At 40.0% G+C, this 22,153-nt stretch overlaps 1 protein-coding gene and 1 pseudogene across 1 annotated transcript; one reads left to right on the top strand and one right to left on the bottom strand.

Annotated features, from left to right (window-relative positions):
• Positions 1 to 22,153, bottom strand: part of LOC146625124 (uncharacterized) — a 238,552-nt pseudogene that overhangs the window by 12,038 nt on the left and 204,361 nt on the right.
• LOC146625127 (TIMELESS-interacting protein-like) lies at positions 12,947 to 21,898 on the top strand. The gene is made up of 8 exons (XM_085362685.1): positions 12,947 to 13,012; positions 14,179 to 14,326; positions 14,785 to 14,875; positions 16,073 to 16,148; positions 16,457 to 16,579; positions 16,666 to 16,729; positions 17,512 to 17,724; positions 21,554 to 21,898. The coding sequence occupies exons 2-8, from the start codon at positions 14,191 to 14,193 to the stop codon at positions 21,796 to 21,798; spliced, it is 948 nt and encodes a 315-aa protein (XP_085218811.1). The 5' UTR covers positions 12,947 to 13,012; positions 14,179 to 14,190; the 3' UTR covers positions 21,799 to 21,898.

The raw sequence follows: 22,153 nt of genomic DNA on the forward strand, positions 1-22,153 counted from the left end.
GTGATTACTCGCTTGTCAGGTTCTAAACTGGTCAAAAGGTAGATCACTAAAAAGACTAGTGCTCTCATGCAACTGCACATTTAATCTCATCAGCTAAGCTTCTTTGCTACTCAAGTGTGGCCTCTCACGCATTTAAACTCTTGTGTGATTTTTAGCACCTTGAGAGTCGCAATGGTCACGCGAGTTCTTCAGGTCACAGCAGACAAGGTGCGAATAGGTGTGAATCTGTCTTGGGACGAATCTGGGACGAGGACGTCTTTGGCTCCTCTCTCAAGTTATTGGACTTTGGCAAAAAGGTTTCACGCTTAATTAAAAAATGAGAGCAAGTGTCTGTGTCCCGAATACAAAGTGGGAGCTGGTTCCACAGAGAGGGGCCTGAAAAGTGATGGCTCTGCCTTCCATTGTACTTTTAAATCCCCTCGGAAGACAGCAGTCTGAGAGCAAAGCACTCTGTTGGGATGATATGGCACTGTGAGATCTTGTAGACAAAATTGGGGGTGATTATTCAAGACCTTGTGTGTGTGAGGGCAAGTATTTGGATTTTTATTTGGGATTTAATTGGGAGCCAATGAAGAGAGAAGTCCATATGGGGGAAATATACTCTCTCCTTCCAGTCCCTGACTGTGCTCTGGATGCAGCGTTTTGGAAAATAGTGTAAAGGCTTTTCAGGAAGCTTTTAGGACACTGTGAAAATACTCAATTTGAATAGTGGAGGCTAGAAGTAGTGAATGTATCCTTCCTCTCTATCATTAGATGGAGAGAGTGTACAAAGGCCGGCATAGTGGGTGTACCAGAGCAGGGCTGTGTGTAAAGCACAGCCAGGCAGCTGAACACTGTATTGTTCTCTATTTTGTCCTCTTTGAGCGCGAGACAAGCCACCACAGCTGGCAACACCTGTCAGTGAACACATTCAGGATGAAGATGGGAAGTGAGGAAGAACTGCTGTCAGTGCTGGAAGAGCTCGACCCCCTCCCCATCACTGCGCAGTCTCAGCAGCCCTCACCCACCCCTGCCTCTCCTGTAGATGCCTCTCAAACTGCATCAGTTCAACCCCGAGTTGAATTATTCCAAGACCGAGATGAGCCCATCTGTTTTGCTGAAATCCAAGAAGACATGTGGTCAGTGCTTGACTACCTCCCCGTCTCTCAGCAGTCTAATGTGCTCTCCTCTCCTCATTCACACAACTACTCGACTCCTAAACAAAATCTCATCTGTCCTGCTGATTCCCCTCCATCCAAACTGGCGTCCTCCCCTGTTGCATTCACTGAATTGCCGTCAACAACCCCCATCTTTTGCCAACTAATGAAAAACAATAATTTCACTATAGACGATTGGACCGATTTCAATTGAATTAAACTGTTACTCCTGTTATTTCAACATCTGTCTTTGTGTAAATAAATGAAAAAACAAACAATAGATGCTTCTGTCATAAGTTACAGCAGGATGAAACAACCTTCATGTAGTTCTTGTTTTTAACCCTGCAAACCTTCTTTAGTTCTTTTGTTTCCTTTCATATTCAGCACACATCTGTCAGTGTCCACTAACTGTCAGGGAAAAGCCAGATAAAAACACTGTGGGGTCTTTTGGGACACGTGCTCGTTGGGTTTACTCATAGATATCAGAAATGATCTGTTCTGTATTCAAAGGATACACGAAGGACGTTTGTATTAAATGCAATATAGCGACTGATCATATGCTGCTTTCTTTGGGGGCTTTTCACCAACATGTTACACAAATCCAGTTTCTAACTGAAAAGAAAATCCTTCACCATTTTCTAATCAAATTCCCTGGTTTCCCATGTCAGAGATGTCATGGCTGAAAGGATCATCGCATATTGAGCTCAAAGCTAAACTCTTGTGTAGGGCCTCTTTCCATGTTGCACCATTCATTTTAAAAAGTCCTGGTAACAAGAGACAGAGGTGACTTGATGTATTACAGTTACTTCCCAATTTACAGAAATGATGTGACTTCTGACATTTTCCTAGCAGGAAATGTGCTACTGTGGGACACTGAAAGAATAAACAGCAAGGCACGTTTTGTTTTAATAACTTTTCTTTACTTCATTTGTATGAACTAGGTTTACCTTACAAAATCTTATACTGTATATAATGTTTTATGTTTAATTCATGTCAATGTCAGCTCGTGTTTACTCGGGTGAGCAGTACCGGCCCACAAAGAGAATGCTCTTGGTGGGTTTATGTCGGATGAAGAAGATGAAGTGATGATCAAAGAACATTTCAAAGCCCACACTGAGAAGTTGTTCAGAAAAAGAAGTTGAACCTGACCAAGATGAAATCCAAAATTGGGAATTAATTGTTTTATTGTATTATTTTTAATGTCACATATGGTGCTGTGTAATCCGTGTATGTATTATGTGTCTCTGCTGATGTGTTTCATGCCTCACTTTCATTTTACTGTAATTAGGCTAGTTTTAAGTTTCTTGAGTATTCTGATAAGGATACTGTGTAGTATGATTTGCAAATGAAGAGGAATCAATTAGTCTTAAATTAATTGACTAAGAGAAATGAAGCGTTGGAAGAATGTTATGTTGATGACTATGAGGTTTCTGGGGTTTATTCAATAGAGCAACAACTGTGTGGGATCTTTATACAAATTCTTATATTCTATTTAGAGCTTGCTTTAAAGTATGTTAGCAAAAAAACAGCGCACGCATTCGTTTTCACGATTTTTGTTCTTCTTTAGTCATTGGGTCTTTTTAGGTGGTACCTCCAGGTACCACAAGGGGGGATGTGGTGGATTTTTGTGTGATATGTATAACTATACACTATATATCTATGTGCACTGAACATATATATTTTAACTTTCATGTAGAGTCTTAAGCACAAGACATTTTGCTTCACCATGGTTTATTAAGGTGGTGCAGTAACAGGGCAGTTAATGCTGCTGAGAGTTCTCCTGCCTAACTCGCTCTCCAGCTAACTAACCTTCCCTAACGTCTTTCATGCAGCACATGTCTGTATCTATTTTTTCTACTCTTTTACAGAGCATCTTTTTGAGTGTCTTGATTTTAATTTGATCTAAAAGGGTTGGATCTCCACATCGTTGGTGGAAGAAGATTATCAGGATGGCTTCAAAATTTGCGACTACAGCCCCTCTTCTGTGGAACCAGCTTCCAGTTTGGATTCGGGAGACAGACACTATCTCTACTTTCAAGATTAGGCTTAAAACTTTCCTCTTTGCTAAAGCATATAGTTAGGGCTGGACCAGGTGACCTTGAATCCTCCCTTAGTTATGCTGCAATAGATGTAGGCTGCCGGGGATTCCCATGATGCATTGAGTTTTTCCTTTCCAGTCACCTTTCTCACTCAGTATGAGTTAACAGACCTCTCTGCATTGAATCATATCTGTTATTAACCTCTGTCTCTCTTCCACAGCATGTCTTTTATCCTGTTTTCCTTCTCTTACCCCAACCGGTTGCAGCAGATGGCCCCGCCCCTCCCTGAGCCTGGTTCTGCTGGAGGTTTCTTCCTGTTAAAAGGGAGTTTTTCCTTCCCACTGTCGCCCAAGTGCTTGCTCATAGGGGGTCATATGATTGTTGGGTTGTTCTCTGTATCTATGAAGCACCTTGAGGCGACTTTTGTTGTGATTTGGCGCTATATAAATAAAATTGAATTGAATTGAATTGTGTTAACTTGTGTAGTTACACAAGTTACACAGGCAGAATGCCATGTGAACACTGTCTCCAGGTGGAAAACAGAATGAGCGATACACCTGCTGTCAGGCCTGCAGGGTTTCTCCCTGTGATGTTCTTCTCTGTCTTGTGGTTGACATTTTTTTTTTTTTTACTGGCACAAATAATTTGTGGGGCGTCTTATTGTGACACCTGATTGTTGTAGTATTTTTAAAATGGCTGTGCAAAAAAATAAAAATAAGAACCCCAGATGCATTGCCTGCATTTTTAGATGAATAGTTGTATATAACTTTATTATTTACAAAATTTTTGTTTAATTTTAATTTAAAAAAATTACCACTTATATTTGCATTTCAAGTTATGAAAATAATTTACTAAACATGTCTGTGGTTTTTATAGTAAAGAGAAAATATAACTACTACTAGGGTTTTATGTGTTTGTGTGATTTCAGACCAGTTGTTTTAATAACTGTAAATTTGGACGTGTGAGGTTGTGCTGAAAAGAATGATACCAAGAAAGACAAGGTAAAAAAACAACAACAATCAAAAGCAGCCAAAAATGGCCAATTATATTTTGGACCTCAGAATATTGACCCAACAAATCATGAAAAATGAGGTTTCAATAATTGTTTGTGACAGTGCAGCTTTCTGGCAGTAGTAGTAGTCAGTACAATTTGATTTTTTTCTAACAAAAACAGTATGAAACTTAAGTTAGACTTGTGTTTGGAAATGAGCCCCCGCCCAGTGTTGTGTAGCTTTCTGGATTTTATACTTATTGGTTACATATTTATTTATTATACAGGCTATACAGTACACACATTTTATGTAACTGAAATGTTTAATTATGTGGGCTATAGAAAATAATTAAGTTATAGACCATATTTATATGAAACATATGCTTAATGTATATTAATCATATGTAACACCTGCATATGTGTTTAAAACAAGGCTTTGATTTTGCCACCCCATTTGATTTCCATGCCAGCCTGGAAAAATTTCTCTAGATCCGCCCCCGGACCTGTCCTGGACCAGCAACACCAAATCAGTGACTAAAAGAGCTCAGCAGCGACTGCATTTTAAGAGACGACTGAAGAAGGTGCACATCCCCAAACCCATCTTTAATACTTTCTACAGAGGTACCATGCAGAGCATCCTAACCCGCTGCATCACAGTCTGGTATGAAAACTGTCATGCGTCCAATCGCAGAGCCCTCCAGAGGATTGTGTGGACCGCACAGCGTGTTATTGGCAGCTCTCTACCCAGTCTACAGGATATTTACACCTCACTGGGAAAGCCACTAGCATCATGGCTGACCCGCATCACCCTTCCCATCAACTGTTTACCACACTTCCCTCCAGAAGACGACTGCGTCATCAGGAGCAGGTCGGCAAGATTGTGCAATAGCATTTTCCCCCAAAGCAGTTTGGCTCCTGAACACCATGGTTCCCTCCTCCGCACTGAAAACTTCTCCACACACTTCTTGGACTACATAATACTCTCCTCTAATTATTATTACTATTATGATGTGAACATTTTGTGCACTTAAATCTTACTGTGCTAATGACCCCTGCATCAGCACCTTGTTTGGAATAGCAGTGGAGAAGACATAGATTCAATGCTGCAGACGTCTGAGCAAAGAAAGCTTCTAAAAGAGTAAAGACTAGCTAGAAGAATGAAGATTCACAGAGTAAATGTGAAAATTCATCACAGGGCTCTATGCACTTGATTAACTGACCATGAGCAAGTTTGCTAGTCTGGAGCATTCAGATCCACCACAAAGACTGTTCAGTGCTCACAGAAACTGCACAATACCCAAGAGCTGCATCTGAGCCTCTACAGGCCTTAAACAGCATGTTAATGTTCAAGACAGTTTAATTAGAAAAAGACAAAACAAGTATGGTTGGTCTGGAAGGGCCGCCAGGAGAAAGCTTCTTGTCTCTAAAGAGAACACAACAACTCAGTTGAGGTTTGCAAATTTGCCCTTGAAAGCTTCTGGAGCAACATATTTTTAAAAGATGAGACTAAAGTGGAGGTTTGGTCATAATGCACAGCAGTAACTTCAGCAAAAATCAAACACAGCACAAACACCTCAAATCCACTGTCAAGTACGCTGGTTCAATTGTGGTGATTTGAGCTTGTTCTGCAGACACAAGCAATAAGCACCTTGCAGTCCACGAACTCCTCTGTATGCCAAAGTTTTCTAGAGTCAAATGTGAGGCCGTCTGTCCAACAGCTAAAGCTTCTCCTAAATTAGGCCATGCAACAGGATAATGAGCCCAAGCACAGCAGCAAATCTACTGCATGGAAGTCCAGACCTCAACCTGACAGAAATGCTGTGTATAAAGAAATGCTTGCAAATGTTGATGAATTGAAGTTATTGCTGCTAACTGCTGCTTCTGTAACCGACTCAATCATAGAATGATTATGATATTGAAAAAGACAAATGCCTGAATCCTAAATTGTGGATATCCTTTTGTTGTGATCTAAAATGTAACACTAAATGTGATTAAAACACTAAAAATCTGGACTCTTGGGCTCAACAACTGCAAGGATCACCAGCCCGAGGAAAACACAAAATACACATGACCCCGTGACAAAGACAATTCATTCTTGAATGAAGACATTGATCTGACTTTTTAAAATTTTGCCAATTGTGTTTATTATTAAATTATTGAGGAAATAGAAAGGGGGGGAGGGGTTGTAAAGAAGAAGGTAAAGGAAAGGGATAGAAAGGAGGAAAGAGATAGAGGAGAGAAAACCCCAACAATCCCCTCTGAGCAAGCACTAGGTGCGACAGTGGATAGGAAAAACTCCCTTTAAAGGAAGAAACCTATGACAGAACCAGGCTCTAGAGGGGGCAGTCAACTGTCGGGACTGGTTGGGGGGTGAGGGTGAAAAGAGAGAGGGGGGGGGGGGGAGGAGATGGGACAGGTGATAGGAGTTAAAGGGAGACAGGGGAGGGAGAGGTGTCAGGAGAGAAAGGGAGAGAAAGAGAGAGGAGAGGTGAAAATTAAGATGGAACAGACGAGGTGACATTAGCAGTAGAAAAAGTAGAAAAAGTAGAAAAAGCAGGAGTGTCCCTCCTCCAGAAGAAGCGGAAGCGTTTTTTCTTCTTTTCCATGAGCTTTTCCACGAGCACTTTTTTCTCTAGGATGAGGGTTCTCAACTGATCGATTGTTTCTGCATTCTCCTGCTCAAGTCTCTTGCATGTTTTCTCCACTTCTTCTAATTTGGCTTGTTTGTCTTCGAGCCTTTCTTTCATTTCTTTAGATGTTGCCTCCTGCATTAGCTTTGCCTCGTGCAGCTCTGTATAACTCTGTTGTAATTTGTTGTGCGTGTCTTCCAACTGCTGACTTCTGCTCTCGATTTCTTGAAGTGAACACTGCAGGTCTTCGTTTGTTTTCTCTAGTTGTTGCTTTAGCACCTGCATCTCAGTGTTTTTGCACTTCACGTTGTCTGAAAGTTCCTCGACTTCTGTGTTTTTTCTCAGCATGTCATTGAGCTTACTCTGCATCTCTGAGCATTGGTTTTGCAGTTTTTCCTTTTCCTCTTCCAGTTCAGTTGTTTTGTAGTTCAGTTTGTTATAAAGTTCTTGCAGGTTTTGGTTTTTCCTCTCAAAGTCCTGGAGAATTTCTTTGTCTTCTTTCTGCTTTATTTCCTGTTGTTCTTGGTCTTGAAGCAGCTCTTGATATTTGTGCAGTGTTTCATCAAGCTTTACCTGCAGCGCTCCGTATTGTTCCTGCACACCTTGGAGTTGGCACTGCGTGTCTCTCTGGTCCAGTTTTTCTTTCTCTTCAAGGATTTCTTTATTCTTTTGCAGAGCTTCATCAAGCATTACTTGCGAGCCTTCGTTGTGTTTCTCGATGTTCTGAAGTTTGCAATCCAGATGTTTCTGTTTCATGTGTTGCTGTTCTTTCTCTTGAAGGAAATCTTTATTTCTTTGCAGTGCTTTATCAAGTTTTATTTTCAGCGCTGTGTATTTTTCCTGCACGTCTTCAAGCTTGCAGTCCGTTTGTTTCTGTTTAATTTCTTGTTGCTTTTGTTCTTGAAGCAACTCTTTATTTTTGTTCAGTGTTTTATCAAGCTTTACCTGAAGCGCTTTGTATTTTTCCTCCATGCCTTGGAGTTTGCACTGCTTCATGTCCTGTTGTTATTTTTCTTGGAGGAGTTCTTTCATTTTTTTGCAGAGCTTCATTAAGCTTGATTTGCAAGCCTTTGTTGTGTTTCTCCAGGTCCTGGAGCTTGAAATCCATTTCCTTCTGTTTTATCTCCTGTAGCCTTTTTTCTTGAAGAAACTCTTCATTTGTGTGCGGTCTTTCATCAAGCTTTACTTGCAGCTCCTGATTCTTTTTGTCCTTCAGCACTAGTTTTTCTAGTGCTTTATCAAGCTTTGCTTGGAGCTCAAAGTTTCTTCCCTGCATGTCTAGGAGTTCCATTTCTTTCAACTTTTGAATATCTTCCTTTTCTAGAAGCTGGTTGAATGATTTGTCTACTTGATCAGGAAGTTGAATTTTGTCTTCCTGATCACAAAGAGGAGAGTTGGGCTTTACTGTTTTTTTCTGTTTTCTCTGAGACATGTTTGAATCTGTAAACTGTCACTCTGTTTATGTCTGAATTAACTAATTTTAAGAAACTGTTGAAATTACCTGGACTGCCTCAGCCCAGGTGATGTAACATTAGCAGACAGAGGGTTTGATGTTGCAGAATCTTTGGAGCTGTGCCATGCTGAACTGAAGAGCCCAGCTTTCACCAAAAGGAAGAACTAACTGGGCCCTAGATTGCCCAATCAAACCTCTTAATGCCACCTGCCCTCTCCTACATTAACTGTGGGCTCACCTTGTAGAACAGAGTTGAGTGTGGAAGAAATGGCAAAAATATGGAGCTGAAAAGCTGAGAGAGAAAAAGAAATGATAAATAAATCAATGTGTCAAATTAACTGACATGTTAGCTGGTGGAGTGCCCACTGCATTATATATATATCATCTCTTTTTTATAATAAATAATCAAAAACTTTATTTAAACTAAGATTTTAAAAAATATGTGCAGTGATTGATGTGCTCTCAGACATGTGCTTCAATCCACACACAAATACAAAACAATCTGACCACACGTACAACTGTTTCACAAACTCTATAAAGCATTCACACTCCAATGGATGCATCAGAAAGCAGCTTGGGATTACAATCTTGTCCAAGGATATTTCGCCTGCAGACTGGAGCAGCCAGGGATCAAACCAGAAAACTTTCTGATCAAAAGCTGACTTGTACTAAATGCTGAACGGCAGCCAACCCATTTTAGCCATTTAATGAATGTGCCATTTAATCTTGGCTGCAGCCAAGATTAAATGGCACATTCATTAATTACAGAGTTACGGATTGTTACATGGAACTCAAAAGAAATAATGAACCCATCTCGTGTCCTGTGTCTTCTATAGCTGTCTGTACTTTTACTTCCAAAGTTCATCAGCAAACAGTTTGCAGGCCTCTAATTATCAGGCTGTACTCAAGCGCTTGAATTCAACCTAAAAGCTGTGCTGTCATACAGAACCAAGTACCCTCCGCGGAAACTATAGCTAATGTCACAACTGGATCTGATGAGACAACATCAGTTTGTTTGTTTTGCTTTCATAACAAATAGTTTGAGCCATATACAAATACAGAAGTGACAAAAGGAAACATATTTACAATCCAAAGTCAGACTAACAGTTTTCAGTAGCACAGTCTTTTATTTACAGTCTGCTTCTCCTGGTGGTAAACCTCTATCACATGTTTGGATTAAAAATTAGGCCTATATAGCTGCTGGTTCCAGTTTAAGCAATATGTTAAAAATACTAAATTCTTCATTGATTTGAGCTGTGGGGTTTGCTATACACTGGCAGAAAATTGTAGAGTAAATGGTGAAAACGAACAAACCAAATAACAAGATCCTTGAATTCCATCTTTTTTATTAACAGAAACTCCAACAAATTTGTGCCCAATTGATAATGTTTGGGACATGAAAAGTCCAGTCCAGCAGGTGGCGGTAATGCGCCTTAAAGCTTTAACCGCCAAAAAATACAAGAGCAGAAGAAGAAGAAGCCGAGTTCCCGCTTTATGGCGTTTTTCTCTCCGATTATTGTCAAGACTGATTTAAAGGTAAGCACCGAGCTAATATTAATCCGAGTCTAGTTAATCTTGAGTTTAGCTCCTGAATGAGTCTTTCTGTTGCTCTCCTCGGTGTCTCTTCTCAAGTTTTTGTGAACAAGTTGGAAAAAAAAATCTGACTAAATTGACTCAAGCTGCTTTAAACTAATTCACAGAAAGATATCACCAAAAGGTTGTGAAACACAGAGAAGAAAATAATTTTATTAGAAGAAAGCTTTTAAATGAGCTCATTGTAATCAGAGTTTGTGTTGTTTTATTAGTCTGTTATTAAGGCTACTTAGCATCTCTGTGGCACCTGCACAGCTTATGAATGCAGCTTGCTAGCTAAGCTAGCTAGCGCCACCCTTCTTCCATATAAGGTCACTTCCGGCTCCAAAAGACCCAACATGTTGGCGGTAAAAGTGCTATAATGAAATACATTTATGAGAAATGTAAAAATAAATGTGTTCCAGGCTAAAACACAGCTGCCTTTATCAGCGCAAAGTTGTGATGAGGCTTACTCAGATGATGGCTCAGATTTCTACACCCACTCGGATATACAGATGAAATCAAGACAAGTACATCAATACAAAAATTCACAGGATTGTTCAAAAAATAATAAATTGCATGAATATAGGAAATCTTCCTCTCAGTGACTGAGTTGTCTCATTGTGTCCTCATTTTTTATAAATCAAGGCCTGAGTAACCCAACCTTAAGTGTTCATTAAGGTTTTTGTCACATAGATAGAAAATAAACTCAGAGATTAAGCGGCTGTTATAAACAGAGTGATTAGTTGTTCTGGTTTACGTGCTGAAAATGGTTTTATTTGTGTATGTTCAATGTGTTAGACTTGTACATAGTTAAATATATGATCAAATAATGTTGAATCCTGGATATGGATTTGTAAGCAATGAAATTTGAAATAAGGGGGTAGGAACAAGAAAACTTCATCCTACTCCTTTTCGAGCACACACATTCTGTAGACATAGATATTTACATGAAAACTTGATGATTTTTAAGTTTTGTTATTTTTATTTTTTTCTGTTGTTATTTCAATTATATTTGCATGTTTGAAATAAATTTTATCTATCTATCTATCTATCTATCTATCTATCTATCTATCTATCTATCTATCTATCTATCTATCTATCTATCTATCATTTCTCACGGCACACGTATATTGTCGGGTTTTTTCTTGGCCAGGGCATATTTTAAAGAGGAATTGCTCTCCTGGTACTGGTGTGCCATACTGCTGAATTTGGTATCGGTGCTCAAACCTTTTGTGTTTGTTTCAAACAAGTTGTCCACCCAAGGAAGCTAAAATGTGTTCTGTGTGTTCTCAGATGAACATATGAGACACTTTGACTCTTCAGTGCAGTGTGGAGCTTAACAAAGTTCTGTTTTGTGTCCCAGCTGATCAGGAGGAGGAGAAGAGTCTGACGGAGCAGCAGAGGAAATTTCAGCTACTTGGACTCAGCTCAGCCACTGCAGAGAAAACAATGAGCTCAACACAGAAGGTGACAGATACTAGTGTTAAGAAATACTCCATTAAAAGCTGAAGTACTGATATGTATATTTTATGCTAAACTAAATGAACCTTGTGCAATATTAATGTAATGTAGAAATAATGTATACAATGTATACAATGCCTACATCTTAGACGGTGACGTTGCCTCTAAACATCAAAATGAGCAGGAAGATGTTAAAGTGGGATTCAGCAGGATTCAACCCTAACATCAGCTGTAGTGGCTCAGTGTGGGGAAAAGGGTCACAGCTCACAATCATTTCTATTGAGAGCTCCAGTAGATTTTTTTAATGTACAGGCTGTGATCAGCTGACCTGCTGCTCTCTGTGAATTCATCCAGATGTCTGCAGATGTTTCATGAGTTGTCCTGGCTGATTTCCTTTCTCTACACTGACAGTACACTGTCTTTATATTAGACACTAAACTGTTGGTATGTGGGTGGAGCTCAGTGAATGAATGTCAGCATCATGAGCTTAAGTTTAAGTTAATCTCTGCTACACTTGATGTAATCTAACTCTGACATGAGCACCACAGTCACTGTGCACCAGTCACACACTGTTCTTTACTTAAATCCATCACATTACAGTAAACTTGCCTGCTTATCCTGCACTAACCTGCAGAGGATTTTACTTGTATCCTCCTGTGGATACAAACCAGCAAGAACTCATCAGATCTCTGTCACTTACCATTAATGAAGTTTGGCTTTTATTAATAAACAGAGAGCACGGATCCGTGCACAGGAGGATACAAGCAGCTGCTTCTGTTTGCAGTCACCGTGCACCAGTGTTGTGTTTAATTGTGTCAGTGTTCATTTTTAAACACGTTTTTTAAATCAAATGTTTATGTATACATCAAGATTAATGTTCCAAACAAATGACACTGTACAGCAAATACATACATAGACATGTGCAGCAAAAGGAATCCGAGAAGATGTTTAACTTCTAAATGTTTAAATTGTTTGTTTTATATCCAAAGTCTGTCAGTTTGTCATTCCCTGTTATTGCTGCTGACTAATCACTCAAAGTGACACAACATGACCGTGGGTCTGATTTTTCTGGTAAACTTGTTTAGCAGCCCACTGGAGACGGATACCCTGTTCTTTGAACTTTAATACTGGACAGAAAATCGTCTCCTTCCAGAAACAAAGGGTAGCATTAGAACTTGTGTGAACAGCAAAACAATGTAGAAGATTTCCTTTTGTGTCTGTGTTGTGTCTAGGGCTGCCACGATTTGTCGACTAGTCACGATTACGTCGACTATCAAAATCGTCGACGACTGATTTAATAGTCGACGCGTCGTTTGAAGCTTTGTAAGATCCCAAAAGACGCAGGAATAAGTAGCAGGATTTAAGAGTGTAATAACGGACTGAAACAGAAGATGGCAGCACTGCATGTACAAGGATGCCAGCTGCCGTTAAACCCCGAAGAAGAAGAAGAAGAAGAAGAAGCAGCTGTGTCCCAGAATTCATAGCGCGGCCCAGCTCAGTTTCCAACAATGGCGGCAGCTAGTTAGTTTTAATATTACTCTTATTATTCTTTCTGGGTCACAAAATAAACGTTTAACATATTTTCAGCCGAGAATGTAGCTGTGTAAACCTCAAATATCGGCTCAGTTTATCAGGACACCACATATTTTCAAAAGCGCTCCGACGTTTTCAGAGACGTCTGTTACCCACTAGCTCGATAGCTAGCCGGGGGCTAGGTCACTAGCACGGTGAGAACACCGGACTCCAGGCAAATTGTTTTCAAACCCACCGCCGTCTTTCGCTACTCAGGTTAAATATATATGAGTCACTTAGATAAATTAAAAATGTTGTTGTTTGGCTTTTTTTTTTTTTAGTATTTTATTTGTTCCTGAGTAAATCGGTTTGTCTGAGATTAAAGTTATAGTTTTTACACAGCTGAATGAACGTCAAGCAGACAGCTGATTATCAGAAGTGTGAGATGCTGGAGAATATACTCCGTTGTCCTGTTATATTTTAGATAGCAAGGAGTTTATTAAACTTCACCGAAACAATCTGCAAATTTCATTAAAATTGAATAAACTATCATCTTGTCTTTATTTTTAGTTAGCACCTTAAAAGCTTAAAGCTGTAAGCTAATGATAGTTATATAAGAGCATATGCTGCATGGTGCAATAAGCTGTAGTTTTACGTCCAGTGGATGATGATCTGATTAGTCGACTAATCGCATAAATAATCGGTGACTAGTCGACTATCAAAATAATCGTTTGTGGCAGCCCTAGTTGTGTCACATCATTTTGGCTCAAGAGTTTACTTTATTGCTATGTTTGTTTTTTGCTATTTTATTACTACATTTGTATTGTGCAGCACTTCGGTCTGCCAGGTGTGTTTTTAAAGTGCTATATAAATGATGATGACGATGATGCTTACGGAACAGCTGAAAGACTTTAAAACAAACCTGTTACTTTAATGATATTTCTGTGGTACTACAGAGTCCAAAAGAAGTATCGCAGTAATAATTCATCCAAATTGTAACTTTTAAATGTCATTATCAGCCCAAAGGTTCACAACCAGTTCATCCCTGATAGAATGTAAATATATACAAATCTATAAATTGTATTATGTATATAACTGTGAAACAAACATAATGGACCATTAATGTATCATAATAGTACATTTCTGAATTTGGGGTATAATTCCAGGTGGGATGAGTGTCTGTACAGCTCCTCCTGTTGATGTAAAAAAAGAAAAAAGTAAATGCCAGTTTTTTTTAGGTTTTCATGTTGATGTTGTAACACAGTAAAGAATTACTCTTACAGAAATAAATGTCATTTTTTCAACTTGCAGTTAAATTCATGTAACTTAATGCTGATGCTGTTGACGACTGGGGCTCACACGTCTTTTACTTTGTCTCCAGGACCGACTCACCATGGTTGACCCACAGGAAAATAGCCCGCAGGACATTCCTGACTATGACGGCATAGAGGATGAAGCTTTCCCCCCACTCCCACCACCACACTCCCCAGGCCGGGGAGGCCAGGAGGAAGGAGACCCTTTTGCAGATGGTAGATGCTGCTGTGCTCTTACAGGATTACTATGAGGTCTTTAAGATGTGATGATTCAGAACTTTGTATTTTAAATTCATGGTTTAATGAAGAATCATAGAAAAATAAGATTCAGGAAAAAAGGCTAATGTGGGAGAAATACAACCTCTCATAGTCCTTCCACAAAGCTTTTTGGAACAGCTTGATAATAATGAATTTGTTAGTTCAGCCTAGAATTAACAAATGCATGAACTGGTTTTTCAGCATCTCTCTGAGACTGGATGTTTCTAACAATAACAACACACATGTTTTTGTTTGTGTGAGCAAATGAAACCTATCAGATACTGTTCAAACCAGCACATTTCTTCTGTAACCTCCAGTCTATAATTTGTCTGGATTTAAAGATAAGCTTGAAGTTTGCCACGCTGCCAACAGAATGAGTTAGAAACACATCCTGTTGTCATGTGTTTTCAATGCAGGAGATGAAGGTGAGGTATCACAGCTGGCTGATGTCCCTACTGCTAAAAGGAGAGGCGTGAAGAGACCCCAACCCAAGCTGGACTCCCACAGGTAGCAAAGACATTTATATCACGACAGAGGGTTGAAATGCATTAAAATGCGCATTTAAATAGGAATTTGATGTCATCTTGTGTGAGCTGGGACACAAGGAGGCCAAAATCATTGATTGACGTGTGCAGACTGTCAGTGTTGCAGCCAGGTTGAACACGAGTCTGTGACTGCACTGGTTTTTATCACCGTTTCACTAATAATCGTGCACAGAGGCTCAGAGACACACTGACACACAGAGTTGTTGCAAATGTTTGAAAACGTAAGTTTGTGGAAAGAACTTTGCACAAAAAAAGTGATGTGATATTATCTGAGTGGCGACACCTGTCGTTTCGCAGAGTACTGCAGCGTCTTCTTACGCTTTAGCGGCGGGTACAAATGACTGCATCTGTGTGATGATGGTGCAGCTTCACTCTGCCAGTCATTTAAAGAAGAAAGACTCTAATACCATTGTTGTTTTCATCATTTGGATGGGCAAAATTCCCAGACTGAAAATTGTCAGAGCGTTGGAGACATCCCTGGATGTGTGTGAGAAAGATGTTTCCAGTCTCTGTACACCTATAGTGTGAACCTGGTTAGTATTGCCAACCATAAGTCAGGCTCGTTCCCAGTAGTCTCCCAGTGGGTGTTCCAGTGGCACTCCTCTGTTACTGTTCTGTTCACAATGTTCCTGGACAGAACTAAGTTATACTAAATCAAAGGATGTTAAATAAGCTTTTAAGTAAGAACGTCGATTATACTTAGGATAAAACTTGCAAGCTGTATTAAAGAAAAACATAGATTTTCATTTGATAAAATATTCAAATTAATTGCAACTTTGCTATAAATATATATATATATGTATATATATAGCAATTTTTTATTTTTTATTTTTAGATGGAGAAATTTGACTATTTCTCATTATACTGCCTTATGTACAAACAGGTAGGAAAAGAAAGGTTGTGGGCACCCTGAAAACCAAACACCCTACCCCCCCCCAACAAGCTACTGCCTTCTGAACATGGTACATCTGAAGGCACTGACATTTCCATTCAGAGGGTCTGTCTGTGTTGGCCCTGTGACAGGCTGGCGACCTGGCTGCTGGGATGGGCTTCAGCCATCCACGATCCTGAATTGGATAAGCCAAATACGCCTGGATGTGCTGCTAACCCTGCTTGTAATCCATTAATGGTTTAACTTAGTCTTAATATTTTTTCCCAGGCTGATATCAGATCGAGGGCTTCCAGCTCTGGGCACTCTCTTTGACAATATCCAGTTCAAAGGCAAAGGACACGAGGTAGGATATGATAACATCTGTCCCACCAATTACCAGATGTGAATGAACATTGGTTTTTGAGCTAAATCTGTTTGGCCTGTCAGCTTTTAATTAGATGTCCTAAATTTGGTTTGAGACTAAAAGGTCAAAAGTTGCCCTTTCTGTCGTGGTCAAAAATGAGTGAGGGGAACCAGAGGTTGGTTTACCAAATTAAGATGTCTTTTGTTCCAATGACTGGAAGTCATTTTTTAGTGGGAAGAAGAAGCGTCCTATCACACACAGCCCTCTTTCATATCACTACTCGCTGTTTTTGATGTTTGCCCCATTAGGCTGCAGACCTGCGGCTGCTGATGCAGAAGATGGAGAACTGGGCCCACAGGTTGTACCCCAAATTGCAATTTGAAGATTTTATTGACAAAGTGGAAAGGCTCGGCAGCAAAAAGGAAGTGCAGGTGAGAGGAAGCAGTAGAATATTTCCTGCAAGCGTGTGGGATTCCTAATGTTCAGAATTTGTAATTTTTTACTCATTCTTCTATAGACATGTCTTAAACGAATACGACTGGACATGCCCCTGACACATGAAGATTTTACAAGTACAGATGGTAAGAAGAAAAATCATTACTGATGGGGATACGGTGGACTAGGGCTGTGAGATATGACCAAAGTCTCATCTCCCGATATAAGAATTCTATCGTCCGATAACGATATAAATCACAGAAATGTAACATTTTCTGTCAATTCTGTGAATCTCGACTTGCGTGAAGTGTTTCCAGCTGCGCGTCATGTAGCTGGAGTCGAGTGTTTTAACCGATGCATGAAACGACACATTTTTAGACAGAAGTTGTAACGGCGCCGTTTTCTTTGTGAGTATTTATTACACGGCGTGCTGCGGGGGAAAGCCTGTTCTAACGTTTGAGTCTAAGGTTTATTTTTTAGCACCTGGCGGCTCTGTTTTACTTCTCATCCATAAACACTCTGCTCTTTCACGTGATTCCGTTTATTTTGAAAAGCCTCAACAGGATCTTGAGCTTTATTCTGAAAGGTTTATGTGGAACATAAACAAGCGGACACGCGATGGTTTTACCGTCGTTGTTGCTAACGACAACGCATAAAAACAGGCGCTTGTCCGTCCGTAGTGTGGTTATATATAAGAGAAAGAGAGAACTTTACTACAGTGACATCAGAAGCATGAAGAAATATTGCCGTAAACAGTTTATTTTGCGACACCACGAAACAAACGATAGCGTAAAATGAAATAGACGTTTTTGTATATATCGTTGTATCGAACAGCCCTACGGTGGATTCACACCTGCAGGTGCACATAGGAAATACTTGCCATATTCCACAGGACTTAATTATCAGCACTGCTTGAAATTGTGTTCAGGTGCTGGTGACGAAGAGGTACAACGTGAACTGGAAACATTTGGGGATCCTGATCTGTTCAGCAGAGAGAGTTTTATTAATGCTCCCCAAGGGCAGATTGCCGAAGCCCTCGCTCCCCCACCTACTCCCTCTCTGACCGAAGAGCAGCAGAAACGTATTGAGCTGAACAGACAGCGGGCCCTGGAAAAGAGGCGCGCACGCCAGCAGCAAATTGGTAAGAATGGCAAAAATGTATCATACAGCTGGGACACAATATAACAGAAATAATTAATGATTCTGCTACAAAACATCCAGCGAAGGTTCATAAGGATCATCTAGCTTCATTGGTGTATTAACTTTATATGAAAATACAAAAAGCAAAACATTGAATGTACAGTATATTGCCAAAAGTGTTTGCTCATCTGCCCCCACACTCATATGAACTCGAGTGACATCCCATTCACGACGTCCGCCTGTGCAGCTATATCAGCTTCAACTCTTCTGGGAGTGTTTATTGGAGTTTATGACCATTTGTAAGGTCAGACACTGATGTTGAAGGCCTGGCTCCAAGTCTCTGCTCTCATTCATCCCAGTGGTGTTCTGGTCAGGACTCCCATGCCAGAGTTCATGTCTTTGTGGACCTTGCTTTGTGCACTGGTGCCCAGTCATGCTGGAACAGGAAGAAGCCATCCCCAAACTGTTCCCTTAAAGTCGGGAGCCAAAATGTCTTTGCATGCTGAAGCATTAAGAGTTCCTTTCACTGGAACGAAGAGACTGAGCCCAACTTCTGAAAAACAACCCCGCACCGAAATCCCCCTGCCACCAAACCTGGAGCTCTGTTGTCCTGGCAACTGCTAAGTTGACTTGTCTATCGGCTTTCCAGATTGAGAACTGTGATCCGTCGCTCCATAGACTGCATCTCTCCTGTTCTAGAGTCCAGTGGCGGCGTGCTTTACACCGCTGTGTCCCATTGCTTTGCGTTGCACTCTGTGATGTAAGGCTTGGACTACAGCTGCTCGGCCATGGAAATGGATTCCACGAAGCTCTCTGTGCACTGTTCTTTAGCTAATCTGGAGACCACGTGAAGTTTGGAGCGATGGACTCCACAGAAAATTAGCAACCTCTGTGCTAAACCTCAGTATCCACTGACCCCCACTCTGGGATTTTACGTGATCCACCACTTGATGGCTGAGTTGCTGTCGTTCCCAAACACTTCCACTTAGTAGCAGCAGTCTGCATGCCTAGGTGCTTGATTCTATACAGCTGTGGAAGTTACTGGATCACCTGAATTCAATGATTTGGATGATGGGTGGTGAGTGAATACTCCTTACAATATAGTGAAGTGGATCTAGTGTATATATCCACCAGAAACCCTGAAGGTCGAGTGACGAGTTCCCGTATTGCACAGTTCATCCAAACCACCAGAGATTCCTCACATTAGTGTGGAGTTTGGTAATAAGAGGCAAAGCATGTAGAAAACATTGATTTCTTTACTGCCTGTCTGATGTCAGCTTCAATTAGGCGTAGTATTTTTGTTTTTGCCTTACACTTGTGATCCAAACTGTTTTTACTTCCTCTTTAGTTAAAGCGGAGCCAGCTGTCTGCGATCTATTGTCTACAAATCTTTAACAGTGACATTAAATCGTTCTTCAGGGTCCTCATTTACCGCAGAAATGATGTAATGTGATTTAAATGAGACCCATAGAAAAGAAAATGACCTGTTGATCGGTCTCTATTATGAGCCTTCACCCATAAAAATGTGTTTACAGTTTATAACACTAGATGGTGATATGAGACCGTTTCCATTGTATTACCCGAGCATGATTTACTCATCGACTTTAAACTTTCACATTTTAGTCATTAGTCCTCCTTAAGAGGAGCCAATCCACCCCCCCCCCCCCCCCCCCTTTTTTTTTTTTCTGTCCAGTATAGAAACTAAACAGCTGACATCATTCGGGTAGTGTAGCTTCCAGAGATCTGAAGTTAACGTGAACTCTGGAGGGCAGTCAAAAGCTTAATTTTTTATAATGCAACATACTATTATTTACATACATATTATTTTAATAAGCAGTTTCAGGGTTCGTGCTGTTTTAATGAGTGTTCGATGGAAAACGACACTGAAGGAATTTGTACTCTTGAGTCACATGACAGTAAATAATTTCGAGTATGTGTACATAACACAGGCTAATGTTTAAAACTATGATTATTATTTTGCTAGCTATCAAACTATCTGGAGAAATGATTGAAATGCACTGAGTGTGATAGAGTACGGCAGTGCTAGCACAGCAGTTAGTTATGGCATGGTGATTTATGCAGTGTGCTTTAAACTTGGCTAACATTACTTAGCAGTAGCAGTAATATTAGTGACTTCACTCAAGTGAAAGCTTTAATCGTTAGTCCGACACTTAACTAGCCAACTTAAGCCTTAAAGAAAAACTGGTAAAAAGAGGGACTGATGCATGTGGGCACAAAGAAGCCATTTCTTGTGCTGCTGAAGTTCCCTGGCTTTCATTCAAAATGTGTTTATCGTGAGCACCGACACATTAAACCATTTAAAAATTATAAATGGCTTTAAGCTCACATTGATGCCTGTGGGGCTCTATCAGCCACGGAGACGACAGACACATTTTAGTGTTTTAATGAATGAATGTTTCATACTTTAAGGCTGCCTGTTTATTTAAGGGAGATGAACAATACATTATTATTTGACATAATTCTATGACAGGTGATGGACTGAATAAATAGATTTTAGGTCGATGTTTGTGCGTTTTTAAAGTCTTATATGTTGAATTGAACTGAGTGTGTCATCTGTTCAAAGCCTCCTGTCAGTGCTGTTCTCCATGCCTGTCTTACTGTACATGGTGTTATTAGCACAAACACTTTAAAGCTGATCATTTAGGACTGTAACAATAATCCAGAGAGCAATGTAGTCAAACATCTCACAGTTAGTTTTATTGGGAATGAACTTTGACCTGTTAGGCCCCCAGGGCTTTTCTGAGCTTCCTGCTCGAAAATGAAGAGGCCAAAATAAATGGAGTATTTCTCTGCAATTACAAACTCTGTGTAAACAGTCTTGGTATCAAAATAAAGCTAACGCTTGTGAGCTGTCATCAGAGGGGTAAATATTACTGCAGATGTTACTATGTCAAAGTTACTGGGACTCAAACATAGAAAAAAATGATTATTTCCCTCACCTAATTTTTAAAAGTATTTTATAGCTTATATGCTATAAAATATACTTTGGGTCACATTTAACTCCAGAAAATCATAAATCAAAATATGGATGTTACCTGTCCACAGATTCATGGTGATGTAACTGCTCTTTTAACTGTTTGGTGTTTGTAGAAATGGTTTACAGCTGAGATTCAGAGGCTTCTGTGGACACTCATGTCTGCACTTATATTTCTGACCTCGTGTTATAACCGATTAAATGTGATCTCCTCTCTTTTCCCCCATTTTTGGTGGTGTGGGTGCTTAACTAGTTAAAGTACCAAACATCTGTCTCCTGTTGTTGTGTCACGTAGGAAAGAAGCATCAATATCTGATGAGCAGACTTGTTCATTTGTGCAGATTTCTTCTTTTGTGTGGTTGTTTTTTCCAAGTGGAGATGAGCATCTCTAACAAGTTGATTTGTTCACATTTGCACATCTGCATTTTTGAGAGAAATGAGTTTTTTGAGTTTGTGCACTATATGCATATAAGACAACCATTTCCTTTTTCAGTATTTTTGTGTGGTGCATTTTTCTCTGTTTTAACAAAAGAGGAACAAAGAACATTTAAGTCAACCTAAGACGATTTGTTTTAATTTTTACATGGTCTTACTGAGGTGATGCAAAGTGGAACATGCAAACTGTTTTTTTGGTAATGTGCTGGAAAAGCTTGATAATGGACCTTGAAAGTGCTTAAAGTGCTTAAATTTGACCCTGAACAATGAGTTTGAACCCTGCAGTTTACAGTTTCATTTTTCATTATCTCAGCTTTGCCTGTCTTTTATAAATCGTAGTAGACTGAGTGTGTCTGTGTTGACTGAAACCATCACTGTTTCTAATTCTCAACCCTTTCAGGCCCTTCAGCCTCTCAGACTGCTGACATGTTAGGAGACAAACCTCCAGCTGCATCCTCACCAAATGTCATCAAAGGTTCTACTGATGGAGATGAAACTGTAGAAGATCCTGACCTCGAGCCTTCCAACAACACCTCCACGCAACAAACCAGCCCGCTTCCCCCCAAAGACTCTGAGCCCGCTGAGGCTGAGACCGGCCTCAGCCCTGAGCAACAGCTCAGCAACGACTGTGTAGAGGGGGATTAAAGTTCACGTGCAGCAGTTTCTGCTGAAAAGCTTTGGCAGTGAGCAGATTTAAAGGTTTCCCAATGTTCGTGCCTGCTCATTCGAGTAATGTTGTGCATTTCTGGTGGTTTATATCTTGAGCACATGTTCCTACTGTGACGTCAGCTTTGGGTTAGCAAAGACATTTATAATCAATGGAAATAAATGTTTTTCTTATTTTTAAAAGTCCAAATCCTAAACGTATTTACCATGTGTTGGTATCTGTTACAGAAAAATATTTGAACTGATCCACAGTTCCTGCTCTGATGCATCTTCTTTCTCCAGTTTCACTATTGGCAGAATTTTGGTTGCAAACATGTTTCTATAAAAGGCCTCT

This window comes from Diplotaxodon limnothrissa, linkage group LG9 (assembly GCF_057381915.1).
Source record: "Diplotaxodon limnothrissa isolate DT_005_m linkage group LG9, D_limnothrissa_male_GT1.1, whole genome shotgun sequence".
In the NCBI taxonomy this organism is placed as follows: Eukaryota; Metazoa; Chordata; class Actinopteri; order Cichliformes; family Cichlidae; genus Diplotaxodon; species Diplotaxodon limnothrissa.

Excerpts from the sequence above, each read along its gene's own strand:
- LOC146625127 (XM_085362685.1), top strand. The coding sequence starts at position 14,191 with ATGGTTGACCCACAGGAAAATAGCCCGCAGGACATTCCTGACTATGAC. Across the intron at positions 16,149-16,456 it reads TCAAAGGCAAAGGACACGAG|GCTGCAGACCTGCGGCTGCT; the intron begins GTAGGATATGAT and ends TTGCCCCATTAG. Across the intron at positions 16,730-17,511 it reads AGATTTTACAAGTACAGATG|GTGCTGGTGACGAAGAGGTA; the intron begins GTAAGAAGAAAA and ends AATTGTGTTCAG.